This window comes from Felis catus, chromosome F2 (assembly GCF_018350175.1).
Source record: "Felis catus isolate Fca126 chromosome F2, F.catus_Fca126_mat1.0, whole genome shotgun sequence".
NCBI lineage: Eukaryota > Metazoa > Chordata > Mammalia > Carnivora > Felidae > Felis > Felis catus.
The window spans coordinates 82249331-82274798 of record NC_058385.1 but is presented as its reverse complement, the minus strand read 5'-3'; the positions used below and the strand labels follow the sequence as shown (position 1 = coordinate 82274798).

Sequence of the window (25468 nt, the reverse complement as noted above, 5' to 3'; positions counted from 1 at the left end):
AACCCTGTTCCTCTCATTTGCACAGGTTTCTCCGGGGCACGTGCAAGAAGACAGACGGGACGTGCCCCTTCTCCCACCATGTGTCCAAGGAGAAGGTGAGCCCCCCCCCCCCGCCCCGCGCCCCCCGCAGGCACTGCCGCACGGTTCTCGGCTCGGGAGCCGGCTGTGTGGCCACCGCTGCCACGTGCCCAGGAGCAGCGGCCTCCAGCCGCCCCCCGGGGTGGGCGCCTGGCAGCGGGCTGAGGCAGGGTGTGCCGGAAGGAAGGGCAGAGGAGGACAGGCAGGTGCACCGCCGGGCCCCTCCCCTCGGCCTCGGTGAGCACGGGGAACCCCTCTCAGCCCCCCACCCTGCTCTGGGGCCGCGGCAAGGTTAGGGGAGGCGGGGTCGGGCCGAGGCTGCTGCCGCTACAACAGCTTTTCCCCTTGAGGAACTTGAAGAGAATCAGCATTTTTCTCCCTAATAGAGCTTCGAAACTCTGTTGTGAGCAATTTGGAAATTCACGTCGAGTTTCAGGTTCATTAGCTCCGGCTCCGAAGCTGGCGCACATTCCGAGCTGTCTGATGTGGGCGCCCGCACGAGCTCCCTGAATTAATGTTATTGTTATTTGTGTGGACGTGGTGGGTGCAAACAAGGTTAATTGAAACGAGGATGCAGCTTCCTCTCGGTAACGGCCGTGCTGACAGCTAGGAGGGGCTCCGTTGGCTGTGAGAGTTGGCTTTATTATCCCTTTTTATTAGAGCTAATTTGGGCTCTATATCAAAAGCCACATTAAGGGAATTGTCTGCAGCCGCACCACCAGCAGCCCCAAACGGGCCGGCCCTTCTCCCCCGTGCGCTGCAGTTAAAAGACAATTAAAAATAAACTCTTGCACGTTAAATCACCCTTTGTTTCTCTGCTTTCTCCCTCATTCCCTCACTGGCCTTCCCTCTGCCCCCCACCCCGCGAGGCTCCCGTGTGGGGCCCCTGGCAGGCCGGCGCCAGACCCCGGAGTGCCAGCTGGTGGAGACCCACTGGGGGCCGGGGGCTGCGGTGGGGTGCGTGAGGGGCGGGTCCGACAGGAGAGGAGAGGAGAAGAGAGGAGAGGAGAGGTCCCAGAGAGACCCACTGGAGGGTCAACAGGCCTGCCGAAGGTGGGGAGACCCCCTAGGGGGTGACCAGACGGCCCAGGAAGTGGCCCGGGCAGGGGCCCCAGAGAAGAGTTGCCTGGCAACTGCAGAGGTCAGGGTGGGCAAGATTAGAGACCCCTCCTTGCTGGCCCTCAGGCTTCAGTTTCCCCCTGTGGGGAGAAAGTGGGCCGCCTCTCTGTGTCCCAGGGGCCGGGGGGTGCTGGGCCACAGGGGTCTGCCCAGGCTGCCCACTCCATACCCGCCCCGGGTCCCCCTGGGCTCACCTGCTGGTTTCCGGGGCACTGGAGCCAGGCCCCTTGCCAGGCCTCTGCGGCGCCAGCCTGTGGTCAGCGCAGCCCAGGCTGCTCCGGGGCACCTGCCTGCCTCCCCAGAGTCCCTCCACAGGCTTCCCTGGGTGGAGTCAGGCCTCCGGCCCACAGATGCTGCCAGGTACCCAAGCAGTGGGGAAATCTGCTGGACCTTCCGGGCCCTGTCGGCCGCTGCTCTACCTAGAGCCCCCGTGCTCTGTCTCCCCCTGACCTTCCAGCCCCTGCGTTTTTAGACGCCTATCCCACCACGGCCCCACTGCCTGGAAACTGGGGCCGTCTCAGAGCAGGTGACAGGCTCAGGTGACAGCACATCTGGGCCCGAGCCGTCCTGCAGGCCTGGGGCCAGCCCCGCCTGGATATCCTCGCCTGTGCCCTGCCCCGGCGGCCTTGCCTTCTGGGGAAGCCAGGGGTCTGTCTGCCTTGAGGGCTGGCAGCCCCCACCTGGCCTGGCCTCAGGTGCTGGCCAGCACTGCGTGTCCATTTCTCCCTTGGGGGTGCGGGTCTCCAGCCACAGTCTCCGCACGGCTCGTGCCTGGCCTCGGAGCCCCAGGCGGTCGGTCCTTCAGGGGGGACCCGCTGCCTTACCTGTAAAGGGGGGGCAGGCGCCTGATGGAGGGCTGGACGGGGGGGCTCTGGTAGTACCGGGCAGACGGGGCCCGTGCGCCCAGGGGCGCTGCAGGGGCCTGCGAGTCCTCACCACCTGCTCCCTTGCCCCCACAGATGCCCGTGTGCTCGTACTTTCTGAAGGGGATCTGCAGTAACAGCAACTGTCCGTACAGCCACGTCTACGTGTCCCGGAAGGCGGAGGTCTGCACGGACTTTCTCAAAGGCTACTGCCCACTGGGCGCAAAGGTGAGGGGCGCGGGAGGGTGGCCGGCAGCCCCCAGCCCCCAGCGGTGGACCAGCCACGCTCCTCCGAGCCTTCCTTGGAGTGCATGGAACCCCAGGGTGGCGAGGGTAGAAGGGGCCAGTGTGAAGGGATTAGGGAACTGGGTCGCAAGGGCCACCCGCAGGCTAGAGCCTGCTTTGCCTCCTGTGTTCGGGCCCATCACTGCTGCTGCCCTCACCTGTCGGCCAGGGGCTGCTGTGCTGGGGCTCCCCGGCAGCTGAGCACCGCGGCTCCGTCCCGCTCTCCAGAAGGGGCCCTCCTCATCTCTGTGGCCTGGGCCTGCCAGGGCAGCAGTGCCCTGGGCTGGGAACCCCAGGACGGGCCTCTCTAGCCCCTGGTGCCCCGAGAGGGAGCCTCCTCGCCAGTGCTGAGACCTGCAGTCTGGACTGTGGGGGCACCGGAGCTGGGACTTCCTGGGGACCGCCGGTGGGCAGGGCAGCAGGACTGGGCCTGGGCAAGGGGAGCGCGCGTCAGTGCGTTTCACACCGCGGGGCCCGTGCCCCTTCCCTCCCCGCGTCCTCTCCCTCCTGCCGCAAGGCCAGGGCCCAGGCGGGGCCGGGCTTGGCAAACCTGGGGACCTGACCCGCAGCTGGTGGGTCACTTTGAAGGACGCCCAGAACCCTGGCAGAGAGGCCCCGCCCCATGGGGCGGGGCCTGGGAGTGGCTCAGACCAGGGCCGGGTGGGCTGGGGTGCGGTGGCAGGACCCCCGCGGAGGCTGTGCGTGATTACTGTAAGATATTCCAATTTAAATGAAAGTATCAAAGTGATATTTAAGTTCTGCTGCCGTTAGTGGAAGTGCTTACTGTGTCCCTTTCGGCGTGTCGGTGCCGTGGCTGCCACATGATGGATAGCAGCTTGTAATTATATATGGGGGAAAGCGCTGAGCAGGCCAGATCCAGCGGCAGGAGCGGCAGCAGCCTGGGCCGGTGAGGGTTAATTTTATTCTCTAAATAATATAAAAAGTGCTGAGTCGTCGCCTTGTGCCTGAAGTACAAGTCCTCAAATGGGCCCCAGAGAGTTTATAATATTCCACTGAATCAAGTGAAATTGTTAACCTTGCTTCATAAAGCCACGGCTTGTTAAAGAGGCGCGCTCCCTTTTCTTGTGAATAATTTAGGCCGGGAGTAAATCTCTGCTCCCTTCCCTTTTCGGGGGCCACACCACCGCTCTGGACAGCTCAGAGGTCAGCCTCCGCCCCGCCCACCGGGCCCTTGGTCTGACCCCTTGCCTTCGCTCAGGACGCACTACCCAGACGACATGGGGTCGCAGTGGGTTGTCTCTCCACGGTCCCAGTGGTGGGTCCCCACGGCCGCTCGACCTGGCATCAGCCAAGGTGCCCTGCTTGTCCTCTCTCTGGGTAACGTGTGTGTGTGTGTGTGTGTGTGTGTGTGTGTGTGTGTGTGTGTGTGTGTGTGCCCGGCCTGCATGGGGTGCCCAGCCTGTGTGTCAGTGCTCGGCCTGTGCATCAGTGCCCGGCCTGTGTGTCAGCGCTCAGCCTGCGTGGGGTGCCCGGCCTGTGCGTCAGTGCCCAGCCTGTGTGTCAGGGCCCGGCCTGCTTGTGGGGCTCCTGGCAATCAGCCGAGTTGCTGGGGACACTCCCACCACGGCCCCTCCTGTCTCCTGATGTGCCCTGCCTCACAGAAGCTCTCGTGTCCTCTGGCTCCAGAGTCACAGGCTGAGTTTGCATGGCTGTCATCAGCGATTGACTCTGCTGGGGTACCGTTGCTTAGGCTGAAATCTGTCCGGTGTGTGTGGGTCAGAGTCCTTCCACCGTCCCCCTGCCGTCCTGTTCCAGGACCTGCCCCCTCCCGGGGCCACTGGGACCCTCTCCATCCTCCTCCTGGGTGCAGCTTTGAGGCCACAGTGTGGGAGGCCTGAGGGAGGCCCGGGGCCACTGGGACCCTCTCCATCCTCCTCCTGGGTGCAGCTTTGAGGCCACAGTGTGGGAGGCCTGAGGGAGGCCCTGGATGTGGCCCCCCTCCCCGCATCCCCCCCCCTTCATCCTGCAGGGCCTCAGTTTCCTGTTCGGCAAGATTGGGCTCATGAGGGTCTCGAGGGTCTGGGGGACTGTGGTGATTAAGGCCCCGTCTGCCCCCTTCTGAGTAGGCCTGGGGCAAGAGCAGGTGTCGCTGACTTGGCTGTGGTGTGACGTAGGACGTCACTTAGTTTTCTTCCACACGGGGGGTCCTGTCCCCCAAAACCGCCCGTGAAACCACCCCGTCGCATTCCGTGTCTCCCTCTCTCTCTGCGCCCGCCCCCTTCAAAACTAAGTAAACGTTAAGAAAAATGTATTGAAGCCCAGCTTTATTGAGGCCCAGTGCACACATCACCTGGTTCCCCCGCTGCAAGTACACAAGTCTGCTTGCCAGAATCCAGGCTTAGGACGCACGTGTCCGTCGCCCAGCAGCCCTTCTGCCGTCCGTAGTCAGTCGCACCCGCGCCCCTCTCCTGCCAGGCACGGGAACCTACCTCCTTTCTCCGCAAACTCGTGTGTTCCTGGGCGTTTCATATATTGAAATCTGCGAACACATAGACTCTGTTGCCCAGCTTCTTTCCTTCCTTTTTTGTTTTGTTTGTTTGTTTGTTTTTTGAGAGAGAGAGAGCGAGCAGAGGAGAAGGGGAGAGAGAGAGGGACAGGGAATCTCAAGCAGGCTCCACACTCAGCATGGAGCCCAGCACGGGGCTTGATCTCACGACCCTGGCATCATGACCTGATGCTTAACTGAGCCACCCAGGTGCCCCTGGCTTCTTTTACGTTTTTGTTTGCGGGGGGGGGCGGGGGGGGAGGTTTAATAAAAAAAAAAAAAGTTTTTTTTTAACCTCTTTTAACGTTTATTTATTTTGAGAAAGGGAGTGAGTGGAGAAGGGGCGGAGAGAGAGGGAGAAAGAGAGAATCCCAAGCAGACTTCACATGGTCAGCGCAGAGCCTGACACGGGGCTCTATCCCACGACCCTGGGATCGTGACCCGAGCCGAAACTAAGAGTCAGACGCTCAACCACCCGAGCCACCCCGGCGCCCCTTGTGGCGCCCCTCTTTTAACATGATTTTGAGGCTTGTCGCATTGTGGGCTAGATCAGGCCTGTGTTCTTTTTGTGGCTGAAAGCTGCTCCGTTGTGCTTGGACCACGCCGTGGCATTCGTCGGTCAGTGGGTGGACTTTTGGGTTGTGTCCAGCCGGGGGCCATTTGGAACAGTCCAGCTGTGAAAGGTGTGCACAGGTGTCTCTTGGGTAGACACCCGGGGGTGGTCTTGCTGGGCCACGTGGCGACTGCGGGTTGGACTTCCCGCGAACGTGGCCACGGCAGTCCACGTTCCGACCAGGGGCGGATGGGGGCTTCCTTCTGTCACGTCCTTGCCACCACCCGTCCCTACCTGTCCCGCGGCTTCGGCCTTGCTGATGGCGGGAGGTGGCTTCTCACTGTGGTTGCATTTTACGTTTTCTTGACGGCGCGTGATGCCGGACGCATCGGCCGCCCCTCCGTCTGGTCTCCAACAGCTTTGACATCTGATTCGCAGAGCATACAGTTCACCTATTTAAGTTACAGTGCGGTGGGTTTTAGTATGTTACGTCATTCATTTTTTTTGATTGCAGTAAAATAAAGGTAACATAAAATTTGCCATTTCTGTCTGTGTGATTCAGTGGCATTAATCGCATTCACAGTATTGTCCAGCCGTCACCACTGTCTATTCCCAGACCTTCTCCGTCACCCCAAACAGAAACTGTAAACGTTCAGGGGTGACCCCCCCCCATTACTCCCTCTGGGCCTTGGGCACTGACTAATTTACGTTTTGTCTCCGTGAATCCTCCTGTTCTCAGATACCGGATGCAAGTGGAGTCACACGGTGTGTGTCCTTTTGTGTCTGGTTTCTTTCACTTCACGTGACGTTGTCAACATTCACGCACAGTGCGGTCTGTCGGTGCTTCCCTCCTTTTCGTGGCCGAGTGACATCCCAGGGACGCCTGGGCCACACCTCTGTCCATTCGTCTTGGGATGGACACTTGGGTTGTGGCTTTTGGATACCGTCGCCGACGCCGCTGCGAATGTTGTCACGTAACGTCCATTCAGATGCCTGCTTTCGCTTCCGTTGAGCGGGCCCCCAGGAGTGGAGCTGCAGGGTTATGCCGCAGTTGTGTGTTTAACATCTTGAGGAGCCGCCATACTGGTTGTGTTTTGCGTCCCTACCGTTTCTTCGCATCCTCACCAAGGCTTTGTTGGCCTCACCCCTTTTCCCAGAAGCCACCTGCGTGAGTGTCTGCTTTCCCCTGGCGACTGATGATGGGGGCGTCTTGTCAGCTTGCTGACCGTTGGTGCATCTTCTTTGCAGAAACGTCCGTTCGGCTCCTTTGCCCACTTGTGAATGGGGTTGTTTGGGGTGTTTCGCTGTTGCCATGGACTTCTTTTTATGTTCTGGAAATCAAACCCTTACCAGGAGAGGATTTATGACTGTTTTCTCCCATTCTGTCTTTTTATTCTCTTGACAGTATACTGTGAGGCACAAAAGTTTCTCCTTGATTGAGAACACTTTATTTTCTTCCTATTGCCTATGCTTTTGATGTCATATCCGAGAAATACTTGTCAACCTGATGTCCCTGAAGCCTCTCCCCGTGTTGTTGTTGTGGTTGTGGTTGTGGTTTTTTAATACGAGTTTAATAGTTTTAGTCCTGAAATTCAGGTCTTTGACCATTTTGAGTCCATTTTTGTGTGTAGTGTGAGATGAGGGCCCAACGTCGGTCTTCCGCTTGTGGACAGCCGTGCACCTTCCCCTTTGAGTGGTCCTGGCACCCTTGTTGACATTCAGCTCATCATATACATGGTGGCTCGTTTCTGGGTGCTGGGTCCTGTTCCATTGGTCTCGGTGTCTGTCCTGAAGCAAGTATTTTGATTACTGTAGCTTTATAGTAATTTTCGAAGCCAGGAAATGTAAATTTCTCAATTTTGTTCTTCTTCCCCAAGATTATTTTGACCTCTTGGGGTCATTTGAGATTCCATATGAATTTTAGGATGGACTTTTCTATTTGTTTTTTAAAGACCCTTGGGGGACGCTCAGGGGGCTCAGTCAGTTGAGTGTCCAACTTTGGTTCACATCACAATCTCACAGTTCATGAGTTTGAGCCCCAGGTTGGGCTTACTGATGTCAGCGCAGAGCCCAACTTCAGATCCTCTGTCCCCCTCTTTCTCTGCCCCTCCCCTGCTCACTCTCTCTCTCAAAAATAAATAAAACGTTAAAAAAATAAATAAATTTTATAAAAGGCCTTTGGGATTTTGGTAGGGATTGCATTGTATCTGTAGATCACTCTGGGTGGTATTGTCATCTGGACAATAGGAAGTCTTCCAGTCTATGAACATGGGATGTCTTTCCATTAACTTAGACCTTCATTAATTTCTTTCAGCAGTGTTTTCTTAGTGTATCTCTTGCCTCCTTGGTTAAATTTATTCCTAAGGATCTTACATTTTTTGATGTTACTGTAAATGGAAAATTGATTTTTTAATTTCCTTTTTTTAGATTGTTCATTATAAGTGGGTAGTGATACGTTGATTTTATGTGTGTGTTGATTTTATATATATTCCAGAGTTTTGTTGAATGCATATATTAGCTCTTACAATTTTTTGTGGATTGTTTAGCGTTTTCTATACATACGATCATGTCATCTGCTAACAGAGATAATTTTCTTCCTTTTAAATTTAGGTTTGATATGTATATACATACACGTGTATGTGTGTTTTCTTTAATTTTTATTTATTTATTTTGAGAGAGAGAGAGAAAGAGTGCATGAGCGGGGTGGGGCAGAGAGAAAAGGAGAGGGAGAGAGATAGCAAGAAAAGAGACAGAGAGAAACAGAGAGAGAAAGAGAGAGAAAGAGAGAGAGAATCCCAAGCAGGCTCTGTGCCATCAGCACAGAGCCCCGTGCGGGGCTCAGTCCCATGAACCATGAGATCATGCATGACCCAAGCCAGAATCAAAAGTTGGATGCTTAACCAACTGAACCACCCAGGCATCCCTATGTTTTTAATATTTATTTAGCCTAATTGCTCTGGCTAGAATTTCTAGCACTGTGTTAGAAAAACGTGGCAAAAGGGGGCATCCCTGTCTTGTTCTTCATCTTAAAGGAAAAGCTTTCAGTCTTTCAGCAGTTAGTACGATGGTAGCTGTGGGCTTTCGGGTATGCTTCTTATCCTGTTGAGGAGGTTCCTTTTCTAGTCCTAGTTTATTTGATGTTTTTATTATAAAAGGTGTTGAATCTTGTTGGATCTTTTTTGAATCAATTGAGATGATCATGCGGTTTTCTTCTTCCTAAATTCTACCAAAGTAGCCAATCAGGCATACCGACCCCCTCTAATCACAGTTACATTGGCTGGTTTTTGTATGTTGAGCATCCCACTGCTGAATTCAGCTTTCTAGTATTTTGTTGACGATCTTTGTATCTGTATCTGTGACGAGCATTGATCTGTGGCTTTCTTTCTTGTGGTATTTTTGTCTGGTTGTGGTATCAGGGTAAAGCTAGCTTCACAGATTGTTTGGCTGTTTGTTGTTAGGAAGAATTCCTTACTCTTCCGTTTTTTGGAAGAATTTGAGAAAAGTAAGTGTTGGTTCTTCTTCACATGTTTAGTAGAATTCACCAGGGAAGCCCTCTGGTCTTGGGCTTCTCTTTATTGGGAGGGTTTTGATTACTGATTCGATCTCCTTACTATATATAGAGCTAGTCAGATTTTCTTTTTCTTCTTGAGTCAGTTTTGGTGTTGTGTATTTCTAGGAATTGGTCCGTCTCATCTAAGTTGTGAAAATTACGTGTGTAGGGTTGTTCGAGGTATGCCCTCATTATCCTTCTGATGTCTGCAGGGTCTGTAGTGATCCCTGTTAATTCCTGATATTGGAAATTTGTGACTTTTATCTTTTTTCTTTGCTTTGCCAGAGGTTTGTCAATATTATTGATCTTTTTAAAGAGCCAGCTCTTTGTTTCATTGATTTCTCTCTTATTGTTTTTTTTTTTTTTTTTTCTTTTTGGTTTTATTGACTTCTGTTCTTATCATTACTGTTTCTTTCTGTTGCTTTGGTTCTATTTTGCTCTTTTCCCCCCCCTAGGGTCTGACGGTGGGAGTTAGACTATTGATTTGAAATTTTTCCTTTTTTTTTATGTTTGTTGATTTTTGAGAGAGAAAAGAGCAGGGGTGGGGCAGAGAGAGAGGGAGACAGAGGATATGAAGCGGGCTCTGCACTGACAGCACAGAGCCCAACATGGGCTCAAACTCACGAACCATGAGATCATGACCTGAGCTGGTGCCCCTGGAATTTTTCCTCTTGTATATGAATTTAGCTAGCTGAATCCTACCAATTTTGAGATGTATTTTCATTTAGTTCTGGTTGTTTCTTGTTTGTTGTTTTTTTTTCGTTTTTGTCCACCGCACCCCACCACCACCACTGCCGCCACCACCTCGAGACTTTCTTTTTGATCCACAGATTATTGTTTTATTTCCAAGTGTTTGGATATTTTCCTAATATCTTTCTGTCATTTTTTTTTGTTTTTTGTTTTTTTTTTTGAAGTTTATTTATCTATTTTGAGAGGGAGAGAGAGAGAGAGAGAGAGAGCACGTGGGGTAGGGGCAGAGAGAGAGAGAGAGAGAGAGGGAGAGAAGCTTCCAAGGAGGCTCTGCACTGACACAGTGCAGAGCCCAAAGCAGGGCTTGAACTCACAAACCGTGACATCATGACCTGAGCCCAAATCAAGAGTTGGCTGCTTAACTGACTGAGCCACCCAGGTGCCCCTCTGTCATTGAGTTTTAATTTGAGTCTGTAGTGGTAAAGAATACATTGTGTATGATTTTAATTCTTTTAAGTTTCTTGGGCCTTGTTGTATGGCCCAGGATATGCTTTATCTTAGTATATATTCTGTGAGCACTTGAAAAGAATATGTATTCCAGTCTCGTTGAGTGAAGTGGAGAGTTTTATAAATGGCGATTAGATTTTGCTGGTGAAAGGCACTTTTGAGTTCTTCTGTGTCCTTGCTGACTTTCCATTAATTGTTGGAAGACTGATGTTGAAGTCACCATCTGTCATTTTGGATTTGTCTCTCCTTTCATATCTATCAGTTTTTATTAAATGTATTTTATAGGGGCGCCTGGGGTGGCTCAGTCAGGTAAGCGTCCGACTTCAGCTCAGGTCATGATCTCGCGGTTTGTGAGTTTGAGCCCCACATCGGGCTCTGTGCTGACAGCTCAGAGTCTGGAGCCTGCCTTGGATTCTCTGTCTCCGTCTTTCACTGCCCCTCCCCAACTTGTGCTCTGTCTCGCTTTCTCAAAAAAAATAAAATAAAATAAAATGTAAAACTTTCTGAGGGTTTTAACAACAACAAAAAATGTATCTTATAGCTCTTTTATTTGGTGCATGTAAATTTAGGATTGCTATGTCTTCTTGTTGGATTGATCCTTTTATCAGTATAAAATGTGTCTCTCTGGGGTGACTGGCTCAGTCGGTAGAACATGTGACTCTTGATCTCAGAGCCAACCGTTGATCTCAGGGTCGACTCTTGATCTCAGGGTTGTTGAGTTCAAGCCCCGCATTGGACATGGCATAAAAACATGTCCCTCTGTGATTTTCTTTACTCTAAAGTCTGCTTCAGGTGGTATTCATGTGGCCACTTCTGCTATCTTTTGATCCATGTTTGCATGATATACCTTTTTCCATCCTTTTACCTTAAGCTTACCTATAGTATTGTATTTGAAGTAACTTTCTTATAAACAGCAGATCATTGGGTCATGTTTTAAAATTTACTCTGCCAATCTTTTAATTTGTATATTTAGGCCATTTACACTTAATGTGATTATTGCTATGGTAGGGCTTCAGTCTGCAATTTGACTTCTGTTGGTTTCTGTTTTTTGTTCTACTTTTTCATTTCTGTCTTTTTATGGGTTACTGGAACAATTTTAGAATTTTGTTTTGATTTATCTGTAGTGCTTTCAAGTGTGTACATCTTTCTGTACTTTTTTAGTGGCTGCACTAGGCATTGTGTTGTGTATCCATAAACTTATCACAGTCTACTGGTGTAGAAACCTCACCTTCCTTTATGTCCCTTTACCCTTCCCGTCTGTAACCACCTTACATATGTCCTCTACAGACATTTAGAACCACAACAGACACTGATAATTTTTGCTTTCGTAATCAAACATAATTCAGGAGACTCGAGGAAAGTCTGGTATGTTTACCCGTGGTTTGGTTATCTTGGCCTGCCTTCCTGTCGCTCCAAGGCTTGTCTTTTATCATCTCCTTTCTGTTTCGAGAATGTCTATAGTCATGTTTAGGGCAGATCTGCTGGTGACAAATTTTCTTGGTTTTCCTTCATCGGAGAATGTCTGGATTTCCCCCACATTCTTGAAGGCTATTTTTGCTGAATATGAGATTCTGAGCTGATAGTTCTGCCCCTTCAGCTCTTGTAAATGTTATACCACCTCCTCTGGCCTCCATGGTGCTTTAGGAGAAATCACTGTCATTTGAACTTTCCTGCACAGGTGAAGAAGTGTCATTTCTCTCTGGCTGCTTGGAGGATTCTTTATAGCTTTTACAAGTTTGACTATGATGCAGGGTTTCGTGGATTTCTTTGCTTTTTACTGATTGGGGTTCGCTCAGCTTTCTGAATCTGTAGGCTTATGGTTTTTGCCAAGTTTGGGACATTTTCAGCCATTACTCTTGAGTTCTTTCTTCTTCCCTTCCACAGCTCTGGATGCAGGAGAGTTGTGTTGCCACAGGCCCTTGAGGCACCATCCATGTTTTAAAGTTTGCTCTGTGTCACTCAGATTGGTTAATTTCTGTTGCTCTGTCTTCTGATTCACTGACTCTTTCCTCTGTGCCTCCCTTCTGCTGTTGAGCCCATACAGGAGTCTTTTATTTCGGTTATTGTGCTTTTCAGTTCTAAAATTTCATTTGGTCCTATCTTACATCTTCTTTTTCTTAGTTGAGACATTCTATATTGTCATCGTTTCCAGCATGTCTTTAATTGCTTGTTGAAACACGTTTATGAGGGTGCCTGGCGGGGTCAGTCGGTGGAGCGTGTGACTCGATCTTGGGGTCGTGAGTTCGAGCCCCACGTTGGATGTAGAGATTACTTAAAAATAAAATCTTAAAAATAAAGAAAAGAAACACGTTTATCATGCTCCTTTCAACTCTTCGTCAGATAAGCCCAACACCTCTGCAGTCTCGTGCCGACAGGCGCTGATTGTCTGCAATTGCAATTCCATTCAGTCTGAGGTCTTACCTTTTTCCAGTATGCTGAGTCCTTTTCTGTTGAAACCTGGACATGTTGGCTGTTACAGGGGTCTGGATCTTGTTTAAACCTTCTGTTTCAGCCGCTTCCTGCGACACCAGGGGTGGGATGGGAGTGGAGGTGGTGACGCACCCCTGCCAAGTACAGATGGAAATCCAGGTTCCCCACTTGACCTCCACTGGGAGGGGAAAGGGCCCGCAGCCCCGATTCTTCACGGCCTACTCTGGCCCCACCCCAGCAAGGCAGGAAGGAAATCCTGGATCCGAGGGTCCGTGGGCCCCCAACAGTCTTCTGTCCACCTTCAGAGTCTTCCTGTCCTTGTCACGTGTGTAGACGTCAGAGCCCAGCACAGACAGTCATTTACCGTGTTTAATAAACTTGTCGTCTGTAGTAATTGTGGATGTACCCAAAAGCTGCAGAGATGGTGCAGTATCCCCACACACCCTTCCCCCGGCCCCCTGTTCTGAACCTTCACCACAACCAGCACCCAGCCATCAAAACTAGAGAAGTAACACTGGGCGTATTGCTCCCGGCTGGAGTCCAGGCTCTGATTGTACCTTACCCGGTCTTCCACAATTTCCATTTTCTGTTCTAGGATATCACATTGGATTCGGTCACCAATTTGGGGGTGAATGACTGAGTGAATGAGGCAGACCTTAACCTAAATAGCCAGGGAATGGATGAGGTAGATGCCTTCGAGAAGGTACAGCAAGAAGGAGGGGTGGAGAGGGAGGGGAGTGTGGGACTGTCTCCAAGGTGGGGAAGGGGTGACTTTGGTTCTGGAGGGTGGGAGGGAAGCCGGTGAGTCACCGGGGACAGGACTGATGAGCCGGTTCTTTGGTGTTGCTGGCGGTGGAGGTGGGACCCGGCCCCCTGGAGAGCGGGGTGGCAGTCTGAGGACGGAGATGGGCTGGCACGACCCAGGAGGGGTGGGAAGGCTGGTGGCTGCCGTGGACGAGCTAGGCGGCAGATTTGGGCCGAGACAGCCCACCCGAGTCCTGTCCCTCCCGCACCGGCTCTTCTGCGGTCCTGTCTGGCCTGGAGCAGGCAGCCGGTGGGGCCGGGGCCTGGGAAGGGAGCAGGGACCCTGGGAGCCCCTCGGTGACTGTGGGGGCAAGCACAGGGGGGCAGCGCGGTCGGTCCTGGCCTCTCATGGCCTCACCCCTGTGAAATGGAATGTGCTTCACCGAAGGCAGGCTGGCGTGACGCAGGCTCCGCCTCCGGCCCGCGGGGATCGGGGCTGTAGTGCGTCACTGGCAAGGCCCCGGCCCGGGTTTGAAGGGCACTGGTCTGCTGTGGTGGACAACTGAGATGGCTTCCCGGCGACTTCTGCCCGTTCACACTCGTAGACCAGTTTTCTTGCCTGCACTTGGTGACGTTCAACCTCTGTTTTTCTTTTTGACCGTTTGAAGGACAAAAGGTTACCTCATTGCATTTTTTAATTTGCCTTTACTGGATTTGATGAGGCAAAATGCCTTCCCTGTGTTTGAACCTTTTCTGCCTCCCTTTCTGAAAACTAGGTGGGTTTTGTTGGGGTTTTTTAAATTTTTAATTTCTCTTTAAATGTCTATTTTATTTTTTGAGAGAGAGAGGGGGAGAGAGCACAAACGAGAGGGGCAGAGAGAGAAGGAGACACAGAATCCAAAGCAGGCTCCAGGCTCCGAGCTGTCAGCACAGAGCCTGACGTGGGGCTTGAACTCACAGACAGCGAGGTCATGACCTGAGCTGAAGTCGGACGCTCAACCAACTGAGCCACCCAGGCGCCCCCTGTTTTTTTTGTTTTTTTTGTTTTAAGTGAGGGTAGGGACGTTTTTCCTCTGGGTTGGTTTCCTCTTGTGGATTCACAGGAAATTTATAAAATCTAAATACGAACATAAAAATACATAAATATGAAACATTCTGGACGTTAATCTTTTGTCAGTCATATAAATGGCAATTATCTTCTTTGTAATTAATTTTTTTCCTTTTTTGTGGTGTTATTTTGAAGAACAAAAGTTCTTAATTTTAATGGAAATGACTTTATCGGTGGTGAAGGTTTGCACATCTGTGTCTTGCGGGAGAAATCCTCCTCCTTCCCCGAGCCCCTAGGCTGGCCTTTCACATGTGGGCCCGGCCCCTTTAGTCCTGCCCGGGACAGCTGTGCTGTAGGGTCGGGCCCAGGGCCATCTGTCCCTGTCCCCGGGGTCTGCAGGCAGCGCCGCGAGGCGGGCTCCCTGCCCTGTTCCTTATGTACCCTTGAGCCGGCTGGTGCTCCGGGATCACTTGAACTTCGCGGTAATTCCTGGTCATAGATTCTTTCACCTTGTTCTTCTCCACAGCTGTTTTCACTCTCCTTGCCCCTTATCCTTCCAGAAATATATTGTAGATCCAATGTAGGTTAAAAAAATAAAATAAAAAGTTGGAATTTTTATGGAGATTGTCCTGAATCTCTGTCTCGGTTTGGTGGGAATTGGCCCTTGTCTGCCCGCCCGTGAGTGAGCCGGGCATCTGGCTCTTATGTAGGCCACTCGTGTGCTGCCTTTTACTGAAGTTCTTCTGTACCTTTGTTAGATTTGTCACTTTTATCATTTTTATAAATAACAAATTAAAAATTCTTATTTTCTGAACGTTCATGGGTATGTAGACGTGGAATTCTTTATACTCATTTTGTTGCCAGGAACCTTGCTGAACCGTATTAGTGATTGTTACAGTTTATCCATAGATTCTTTGGGGTTTTCCTAAAGAAATGTGTCTTCTGCAAATAATGGCCATTTCTTCCCTCCTTTGAGTTCAAACGTCTTTTCTTTCTTTTTCTTGTCCCTACTCTGGCTATGACCCCAGCACAATGTACCAGTGATGGCAGTGGGCTTCCACCCTTTCCCTGTGACAAGTGATGCTTTTGGAACATTCTTCTCAGAAACCCTTTATATTAAGCTAAGAAAGTACCATCCAATCAGTAATCTGTTAAGCTTTGAATTCATGCTGGATTTATTAAGTACTTTTTGTAGCTGTTGAGGTGATCGTATGATCCCATGTGTGGAGTCTGTTAATGTGCAAAATTCTGCTTGTTGATTTTCTAATGTTAAACTAACCTTGCATCTTGAGGCACACTCGTCTTAGTCCCGGGCTGTTAGTCGGATACACGGCAGGACTCCCATTTGTTTATAATGTGTGTGTGACCTTTGAACCCGCAGGCATGAGTGCAAATGGCCTCTGTGATCTCATCCGGTCAGGTTTTGTTTTCAGGAGTGCCCCAGCCCTGTCACCGGCTTGAGGAGTGTCCTCTCATCCCTGTTCTGTGGACCAGTTCCTGCAGGGTTGGGTAGCACACTGACTATTGGTAGAACTTCCAGGAAAACCCTGGGCTGGAACTTGCTTTATTTTTTAACTACTGGTTCACATGCCTTTATGGCCATAGGAGTATTTGTCCAGGTTTTATTTTTTTCTTGACAGTTTTTCTGGAATTTGCCAGTTTCATCTGTGTTTTCAAGTTCATTCGTGTAAAGTTTCTTCTTGATGTTGTATCGGGAGCGTTTTGTTGTTCAGCACGGTCACCAGCTACGGCCCGTTTGTCCTTCCTCGTGTTCTGTGCTGGCCTCTTCGTCTCCCAGTCCGTCTTGTTGAACAAATTGATTCATTTCTTCAGAGAACCAACTCTCGGCTCTCCTGGGTTTGCCCCTCTTTTGGTATTTCTTTCCTTTCTGTTTTTACCTTCTGTTTCCTTCCCTCTGCTGGGTTTGGGCCATTCTGCTGTCCCCGCGTGTCGAGCAGGAGCCTCTCTGCCGACAGAAGCCTGCAGGCTGCGACCTGTCTCCCGGCGCGGGAGCTGCTCCTGACGCGTGGCTCAGTACTGGCGCCCAGTTCTCACCGTTACCTCATTTCCGTGATTTCTTGTTTGACCCGTGGAGAATTTAGTAGCGTGTTTCTTCATTTCCAGGCCTTTGGGGGGTTTTCTGGGGCCCCTGCGTGGTTGTTTGGCTTTGCTCCCACACCTGTGGGCTTCGTCTGGACGAAGACGTCCTGCCTTTGAAATTGGAGGCTCCGTTTGTGTCCAGTGTGTTTCTGAGGCGCTTTTTGTCCATCATTTTCCTTTCTTGACGGCCTGTGGATGGTTTGGGAACATTCTGTACCTTCGACCCTCGACGTGTGGCTGTCCCAGGGAGGGGGCCAGCTCAGACCAGCACCATCCAGTAGGCCAGATGTGAGCCACACGTGAGATTCTGAGTTTCCTTGTGGCCACCTTAGAAGAGTAAACGCAGAGCAGGTGAAATGTATTAACCCAACCCGTCACACCTTTCACTGCACAGTCACGGAGGAGACATCAGTGTGGCCTTTTACGTTCGTCCTTGTCTGCCGAGCCCGCAGCACCACCGTGGCTCATGGTCTATACATGGGACAGCATGGGCCCAGCCGGCCGCCCCCCGATATGCACTCGGCATCCGGGTCATCTCTTGTCCGGTGCCAGGCTCTCTCCACCCACCACTCCCCTGCAGAAGGGCCCGCCGTCCGCCCTTGCTCTGGTACACCAGTGCCCTGTACTCTCCTGGTCTTAGAGCGGAACCCACGGCAGCGGGGCCCCTGCGTTTCAGGACCCCGTGTCCTGAAAGCAAGCGAGCACACACCAGCCTTCTCTCGGGGGCGGGGGGCCTAGCTGGGAGGGGGGTGCAAGTGTGCGTTTGGGGGTCCTGCTGCCCAGATGGCCCCACCAGCTCCGGCCCCCTGGCATGAGCGTGAGGGGCTTCCAGTCCATTGGTGGCAGCCGAGGGGCAGGTATGGGGCCTGAATGGGGCCAGTGCCCAGATTGTGCTCAGAGAACGGGCACGCACTCCACGGGGTCCTCAGCCAGGCTCTCTGTCCTGGGTGCTGGGAGCAGGGCCCAGGTCCAGGGCTCCGGGGACGGGCTTCCAAGAGGCAGGTTTCAGAGCTGTTGCCACATATTTCCAAGTGGTTCAGCCAGCACACAGCCTCCCGGACTGGGTGTGAGCACTGCGGCCTGGCTGCTTGAAACTCGGCTCTGGGCGGATTGGCGGGGCCCCTGCAGTGGGTCCTGTCAGGACAGTGTCTCTCCCGGTGGCTGGTCCAACACGAGGGACACTTGCTACATTCCACACACACACACACACACACACACACCCATTGTGCCCCCTAAGACTGGCCATGGGCAGGGGCTTCCTGGCTCCCTGTGGGCCTGGTGGGCGGAGCTGAGGCCCCGTGCTGCACGGAGCACCTGCTGGATGGCGCGTCCCAAGCCGGGTATAATTAGCCACCGTGACAGGTGGGGTGGATCGGGTGTGCGGCTGGCCTCGGCCGACCTGGGCACCCCTGGGCTTGGAGCCTAAACCCCATGCCTAAGGTCCTCCACGCATTGAGCCTCCCCCCACGTCTCCATCTTCAGCCAGGATGGGGTGCTGCGGTCCAGAGAGGGGATTAGTGGCCTGAGAATTCCTATACCAGCCTAGGAGACCCCTGGGCCAGCCCGGTCCCTGCCGTCAGTCCAGCCCAGGGCCCTCCTGATCACCCAGGGGGCACGGGTGGGTGGGGGCGCAGGCTGCTCTGGCCTGGGGGTTTCAGCCTTCCAACAGGAAGTCTCTGGCCCCGGGGGACTGAGCAGGCAGGGCCGCCCCGCCTGGTGCAGAGGCCTTGACCTGCTCACCCGGCTGCCCTCCTCCCCCCCGCAGTGCAAGAAGAAGCACACGCTGCTGTGCCCCGACTTCTCTCGCAGGGGCGTCTGCCCCCGGGGCGCCCAGTGCCAGCTGCTCCACCGCAACCAGAAGCGCCCTGGCCGGCGGGCGGCCTCAGCCCCGGCCCCGGAGCCCAGCAGCGCATCACCCAAGAGCAAGGCCGCCTCCAGCCACGGACCCAGGTGACGGGGCCAGTGGGTGCTGTGTGTGTAAGCTTGGGACAGTGGGGGGGGGGGGGGGAGGGGGGTTCCGGAAGCAGTCCCTCCCCACGCCGGGAGACCGTCCTCACGGGGAGACCCTACACCCCACCCCAGCTCTTAGAGCTTCAGACCCAAAAAAAACCTCAGTTCAAAGTTGAGGATCCAGTGACCTCCAGAGGTGCCCCAGCCTATGTGGGAATGCCCAGTCCCTGTCCCATGGAGGAAGGTGGCGGCTTCTCCGCTACCCACTCCCACTCCCCAGGAAAGGGAAGATTCTGGGTGATACTCGTGGCTGGGGCCCCACGTGCTCACCTGTCCCGTGAGCGGACTGTGGCAGGTGAGGGCAGGGTCAGTGGGAACCGGGGCTCACCGGCCAGGCTCACCCCAGCTGCCTCAGGCCAGAGGCCCCTTGTCGTCACCGGCCGGTCCTCTGGGGCCGAGGGCTGGCCTCAGACCTGGATGGCGATGCCCGGTGGCTGCCGGGACAGGTGCCGCATAGCTGGTCGGCTAGTGCCCTCCGGACTCCAGCCCTGCCGGGCGGCCACCCACCCTCACACTTCTGCTCCCCTTCCTTTCCCACAGGAAGTCCTCGGCTGCCCAGCGCCCCACCAGACAGACTCCCAGCTCCCCCACCTCCATGGCTGCTGGCTCAGCCTCCCCTCCCTCCTCCCCAAGGGTGTTAGCTGCAGCCTCGGGCTCTCCCCTGTCAGCAAAGCCTCCCTCCTTCCCCTCCCCTTCCTCCACCCCCTCCTCTTCCTCCCCCCTCTCCCCCTCCTCCCCCACCCCTCCTTCCCCCTCCCTGTCCTTGGACCAAGAGGAGCTGTCTCTCCGGGAGGAGGCTGCCTCTGCGGTCACGAGCTCCAGCAGCCTCTCCAAGCTGCCTTCCTTCATCTCCCTGCAGTCCTCGCCGAGCCCAGGAGGCCAGCCCAGGGCCCGGACCCCCAGGAGCCCCCCAACTAAGGACTCAGGTAGGCAGCTTGGCCCCTTGAAGCCCGGCGTGGCACGGCCGGGGGCTCTTTTCAGTGCTCCCCACAGCCCCACCGGGTCAGGACTCCCAGGTGGGGCCCGGATGGTTCGTGAGCGCCCCGCATGGGCTGGGCGCTGATGGTGCCGCGTCCGCCCCCCCTCCCCCACCCCCGCTGGCAGGGGTGCGCCTCGGGCCCACGGGGACAGAGCTGGCCAAGGTGTGAGCGCAGTGGCGGCCGCCTGCACAGGCCACCCCAGCCGAGGGCTGATTTAATTAGAAAGCGCCCATTTCTGTTAATTTGTTCTGGAAGATCACCGCACACTCCTGGAGAGAACAGATGTTCCCTCTCTCCCGATGAACGTTTGGGGCTTGGTAAATGGCTCCACTCAGCCTTGTTTAGGAGAGAAAAGAGGATTTTATGGCTGCAAACGACCCTTTCTGTAAACATTTTACAGCTCTCCGCGCGTTTGAGTGACGATAAACCCCACGCAGCTCGGCGGGCTGCAAATTTGCGACCATACGGCCATCATTTTATTGTCATATTTCACGGTCGTAACGTTAATGGAAGATGCTTGCCGCAGCCTTCCCTAACGGCCCCGCTGAGCACGCTCAAACGCCTGCCTCCGAGGGGCCGGGACCCGCGGTGCCTGTGTACAGCCCCCCGCCTCGGGGCCGCAGAGCCTAGACCAGGCCTTCCACCTGCCCGCCTGGGACCAGGGCACCAGCACCTTCCGTCCGGGTGGGCCCCCCTGGGGTGGGGACAGGACGGATGGGGGCCCTGAGGCAGCCAAGCCCAGTGCCAGTGGAGGCTGGCCCGGGAGAGGCCGCAGAGACTCCCGCTGGCCTCGGAGGCCCCATCAGCCTTCATTTCCTGCCCGGGCCTCCCCCACCCTGGCCGGGGCCGGAGCTAGAGGGGCAGGCGGAGGCAGGCCCAGGCTGGCTGGCTGCACCTACTCAAGCAGTCACCCAGTAGGGGTGAGGCCTGTGGGCAGAGGCCAGTGCAGTGTGCAGGCCTGGAGCCCCGGCTGGGTGGGCCTGGCTTTGGGCTCTGGCTCGGCCCAGCCGGTGACTGGAGTCCTCAGCCCTGAGTGGGGGCCCAGGAGGAGAGGTGGGCTCCCAGGGGCACATAGAGAGTGCCGTGCCTGTGGGCAGCCACATGGAGGGGCCCGTGGGCAGGGGGCGGGATGCCAGCCTGAGCCGGGCCTGGAGCCCTCATAGCAGAGGGCGGGCACTGACTCCCAGGGAGCGCGGGGGCACACAGGGTAGGGACTCCCGCGGACGTGACCTGACCGTCTGCCCCCAGGCCCCTGCCCACCAGACCGCGGCCTCTCCCTCCCTGGCCCTCCTGCCCCCAGGCCCTGTCACCGGACCGGGGACCCAGGTCCCTTCCCCCCTGCTCAGCCGACCGCTCACACGTGTGACTTTTGAGGTTGAAGGCACAGCTCAGCCTCCACGTGTGCGTCTGGCAGCCGTGTTGCAGGTGGGAGGGGAGCCGTGGGTCTCGGAGTCTGGCGCAGGCGGCGTGCACCTGGTATTTATAGCTCAGCCGGCAGATCGCTGTGGCTCCTGCCTGGGACCCGGCCTGCGCACCGCGAGGCTGCCGGACCCCAGGGTGGGCGGGGCCGCCGGACCGCAGGGTGGGCGGGGCCGGGCGACAGCCTGATCGGAGCCGCTTGCCCTCGTTTGCAGCCCCACTGTGGCTGTGCAGGCCGTGCAGGCCAGGGCTTGATGGAGTCGCCCCCCTCCTGACCCAGAAGCTTTGGCGGGAGGGGCATTCCTCCCCGGCTGCGGGGGATGGGGGTGGGGGGTGGGGGGAGGTCCTGGCACCTGACCTTTGCCCTTCTCGGAACAGGGAAAACTCTGCACATCAAACCCCGTCTGTGAGGGCCCAGGGGGCCAGCCCGCGCCTACCTCAGCCCCTCGTTCCTGGAGAGGAAGGAGGCTCCGCCTGCCACCGCCCCAGAGGAGGGGCCACCTGCCACCGAGCGCCACCCTGGGGCCCCGGGGTCGCCGCTCTGCCTGCCTGGCTCCCGGCCTTCTGTGACCAGTGCGTGCCCAGGGGCTCACCTTCTCCCCTGGGCGGGGCCCTGCCCTGCCACCCCTCCGCACCCTCACCTTCCCACCCCTGGGCCCTCAGCCTCGCACCCGGGTTGGACCCCGACCCCCAGCCCAGAGGGGTGCCGGGCAGGGCTCGCGCCGGGGCTGTGCCTGCTGTGGGTGCGGCAGCCCCTGCGCAGCACACGCCCTAGCCCTCCCCCCGGGACTCCCCGGTGGGTGTTTTGTGTTCAGCAATAAAGGTCCTGTCCTGTGTCTGCTTGCCTGTTCTGGCTGCTGTCACGTGTCACGCCGCCACCCGGCCTTGCCTCGCACCAGCGCAGATGGACGGCATTGGGCCCCGGGGGCCGGATTTTGAGGGGCTGGCCACAGACTCCTGGCAGCTACGGGGCCTGTGGGCAGGAATGCCTGCCCTCCTCCCCGCCTCCCTGAAATGGCTCCCTGAGGTGGCTCAGAGGGTCGGGGACAGCCTCTCCCCTGCGGCCAAGCCAGCGTGATTTGTGGTGAGGAGAGGCCCTGGAGGGAGCCCTGGGGACGTGTTGGATGCAACAGGCTGGGGCCAGGGTCCCCCAAGCCCAGGTCCCCCCCCCACCCGGCCCCTCCCCTGGGTGTCTCAGGACAGTGGCTGGGCCGAGGCAGGGGCTGGAGGGCAGACTGGGGCGGCCTGACCCATGAAGTAGCTTGTCCAGGCTCACCCCTCCCGTGCCAGAAGTGTCTGTGCTTCTGGAGGGAGTCGGGACCTCCTGGCGGGGGGTCGTAGCCTCAGTTCAAGGGCCTGGGATGGAGTCTGGTCTGACAAGGATCGAGGGGCACAGAGCCATTCAGGGTGTTTCCCCTGCCGCTCCGGGGCTGGCCGCCACGCTCCTCCCTCAGTCGCTGCTGCCCCGGTGGCCTCGGCCTGGAGCACCCACGAGGTGGCGGTGAGGATCGGAGTGGGGGGGCTCCTGCTCTCCGCCAGTCCCCGTCTGTGAGCTGTGCCAGCCCCAGAGGTGAGGAGGACCAGGGATGTTGAGGGCAAGGCACCTGGTCAGTCGGACAGAACAAGAGTTTGACGTCCTTGGGACCCCATGCAGCTGTCCCTGGGGCTCCTGGGCCCTGCTGCAGCCGATGCAGCAGGGCGTGGATTCTGGGGTTACACCTGGCCAGAAAGAAAGCGACTCCCCATCAGTAAACGGCGGAGTCCCCACTGCGGGCCGGCTCTCCGCCCCAGCCACCCCTCGGGGTCCATCCGTGTCAGCCTCGGCCCGGGCCCTCGCAGGAGCAGGGCGGATGACGCAGTGGGGGCCAGAGTCCGGGCTCGGTACCGACAGTGGGGAGACCGCAGAACCGGGGGCGCCAGCCTGGGACCGTGGCAGTCCCAGGGGCTCTCGGCCGGCACGGCCCAAGCACAGCACAGCCACGGGGGCTTCCTGCCCCCTCCCCCTTGGGGCTCCCTCTTGGCACCCACCACGACCTCCCCACAAAGGTTGAACTTTTGGTGAGGAGAGGGGCCTGGGGAGTAATCCTGCCTCCTTTCCCAGACAGACGGACAGGGTTGTTGGTCCAGCCCGATCCAAGTGGTGGCCGCCTCAGACCCTCGCCTCCTCCCTGCACTTCCCTTCTCAGTAAACAAGGGCGACACAGGCCCCCCAGGCTGTAGAGCAGGTAGCTGTGTGTGCTGCAGGGGGGCTCCCCCAGCCCACCGGGTGGCCCCACACGCACCCCAGCACTGCCTGCTGGTAAAGCCAGTGTGACAGTGGCTCCCACCCGGGCCCCGCTGCCCCACCGTGCAGCTGGTCTGACGAGGGCCAGTGTGGAAGGCTCCGGAAGGGCTGGGCACTCCAGGAAGCAGGAGATGCCGGGCCAGCGGCTGCCCTCTTCTGGGCCGAGCCCACCTCCCGCACACTCCCTGTGACCCATGTGGGGACCTGGTCAGCCTCAGCCTCTGCCTGGTCAGAGTCCCTGCTCCTGCGCCGGGCGAGGGGGCAGTTCCTTGGACCTGAGTGCCCGCTGGTCACTGCCCGCACCAAGCCAGACAAAGTAAGATGCCAGCTGAGGGCACAGCACGGACTCCTGCACACTTGGGAAGGGCCGCCCCTCTCCTAGACCATTACCGTCCTTGCCCCGGGCCCACGCCCTCCCAGGGACTGCCCTGGTGCGGCGGGGCACGCGGCCTCCCTCTCGGAGATCCGCCCCACGAGGGCCGCCTGCCCCCCGGCCCTGTGCCCCTCACTCTGGCTGTCCTGCCGCTGGCTGGTGGCCGGGGCAGAGATGGCTGTCGGGGGGAGCCCTGGAGTCCTGTGGCCAGCGGTGGCACGGGCCGGTGGGCCAGCTCAGACCGTGGAGCAGGGCGGGGAGGAGACACTTCACTGACCCTCTGAGCTGGAGGTGTCGGGCTGGACCCCAGAGAGGTGGGCTTGGGAGGTCAGAGCCATGGGCCACGTCTAAGCTCTGAGCTGGCGGGGGGGGGGGGGGTCTCTGGGCATCTGTCTGGGGTTTCAGTGTCAGGGTGTAGTGAGGTAGGTGCCTGAAGTGGGAGCACCACTGAAGAGGCGTGGACTGGGGCAGGGTGGGCCTGGCCTCACCTGAGAACTGGGGGAGCGCCCCTGGTTGGATGGGCATCCCAGCCTGGAGCCCCGCCCCACGGAGGCACCTGCCACCCTGCTGAGCGGGCCCCCCACCCCCACCCCCGCCCAGTGTGCCTGGCACACAGCAGACTCCTCGTTTAAAGTACAAATGAGCCCCCTGAGTGGACAGGGCATGACCCTGGACCCTGCTGTCACTGAGCCCTGGAAGAAACGGGAGTGGATGAGACCCTGTCCCGGGCTGAGCGGCGGGGGCAGGACAGAAATGACCCATCCAGCTGACATTCTCTGTGGGATCAGACGTCAAGGACCCAGTGGCTCCACGTGGCACAGGACAGGCAAGGGTGGAAGGGTGGCTTCCTGCCGGTAGATGAGGTGCGTGGGGCAGGGTGTCAGGCGGCCGCCGAGGCTGCCTCGCCCCCCCTCCCCCCACACCACCACCGCAGCCGCAGCCGGGCTCCCTGCTGACCTCAAACCTGCTCCCGCCTGGCCTGGCCCCTCCCCCTGAGGGGCGGACGGGGACATGCTTCCCACCCCAGAACCCAGCTGACTTGTCCCCTGATGCTGTAAGTCTCCCGGGGCTCTCCTCCTTTGGCCGAGTGGGAGCAGCTTTGGGGTCGGGGGAGCCGAGGGCGTCCGCCAGCCCCCTGGGCAGCAAGAAGCCGGGGCCTCTGTTCCCCAGACTCCAGGAAATGGCCCTGCTGACCACCCACTGAGCTGCAGGGGTCCGTCCACGGAGGGAGGGACTGCACGTGACCCCACCTGGGCTCTGCGGGACCCGAGCACAGACACAGAAGACACGTGGGCTGAGGGGCTAGACGTGGAGTGACTGTTCCTAACAGCAGGAAACACACGCTGTAATTCCCTAGCGTGTTACTGTGTGGCTAGTTTTCTGCTCGCTGCCTGAGAGGACACTGTGACGGTAGTGTTCTCTACACGGTCTGCCGGACGGTCGTGGCGTCTGTCCCTCCCCTCGGATGCGGACAGGCCGCCGCCACGCCTCCACCAACCGTGCAGTGAGGGACTCACAAAATCGCCCGGCACATCCCCCCGGCTCTCTCGGGCCCTCGGGGAACCAGCCTCCTCCCTTCGAGGAAGCCCAACCAGCCCACTGGGCGACCGTGCGGCGACCCCGCGGGAGCCGAGCCAGCCGAGGCCGCCCCGCTCTGCCAGGCGTGAGCCCAAAGATGCTGCCGGTGGCTCCGGCCAGCAGCTGTCCCCTCACCCCCTGCTTTTGTGTCCTCCCAGCTGCCGGGGTCAGAGACCAGCCCTCTCACGCCTGGGACAAACCCAGGCAACACAGCCCACGAATGTGGTGAAAACCTGCCTTGTGTCGTCACCCTCCAGCGGGCTTGTTTTCAACCAGAGATCTCTGGGCCGCCTTCCCGATGGAAGATGCCCCCGGGGCCATACAGCAGGTACTCAAGGAGTTGTAGGGTAG

The 25468-nt window shown here is 56.7% G+C and overlaps 1 protein-coding gene across 2 annotated transcripts in view; it reads left to right on the top strand.

The window, feature by feature from the left end:
- Window positions 1-21718, top strand: part of ZC3H3 (zinc finger CCCH-type containing 3) — an 88252-nt gene extending 66534 nt beyond the window's left edge. The window contains exons 8-12 of one of the 2 annotated variants that reach the window (XM_023248773.2): window positions 26-95; window positions 2157-2288; window positions 18239-18423; window positions 19343-19409; window positions 21261-21718. In XM_023248773.2, the coding sequence (XP_023104541.1) occupies window positions 26-95; window positions 2157-2288; window positions 18239-18423; window positions 19343-19409; window positions 21261-21452 (646 nt within the window). In that variant the 3' untranslated portion in view covers window positions 21453-21718. Of the gene's footprint in view, window positions 1-25; window positions 96-2156; window positions 2289-18238; window positions 18424-19023; window positions 19410-21260 lie in introns of both variants that reach the window. The other variant, XM_023248772.2, reaches the window with a different exon arrangement.
- Window positions 21719-25468: the final 3750 nt, after the last annotated feature.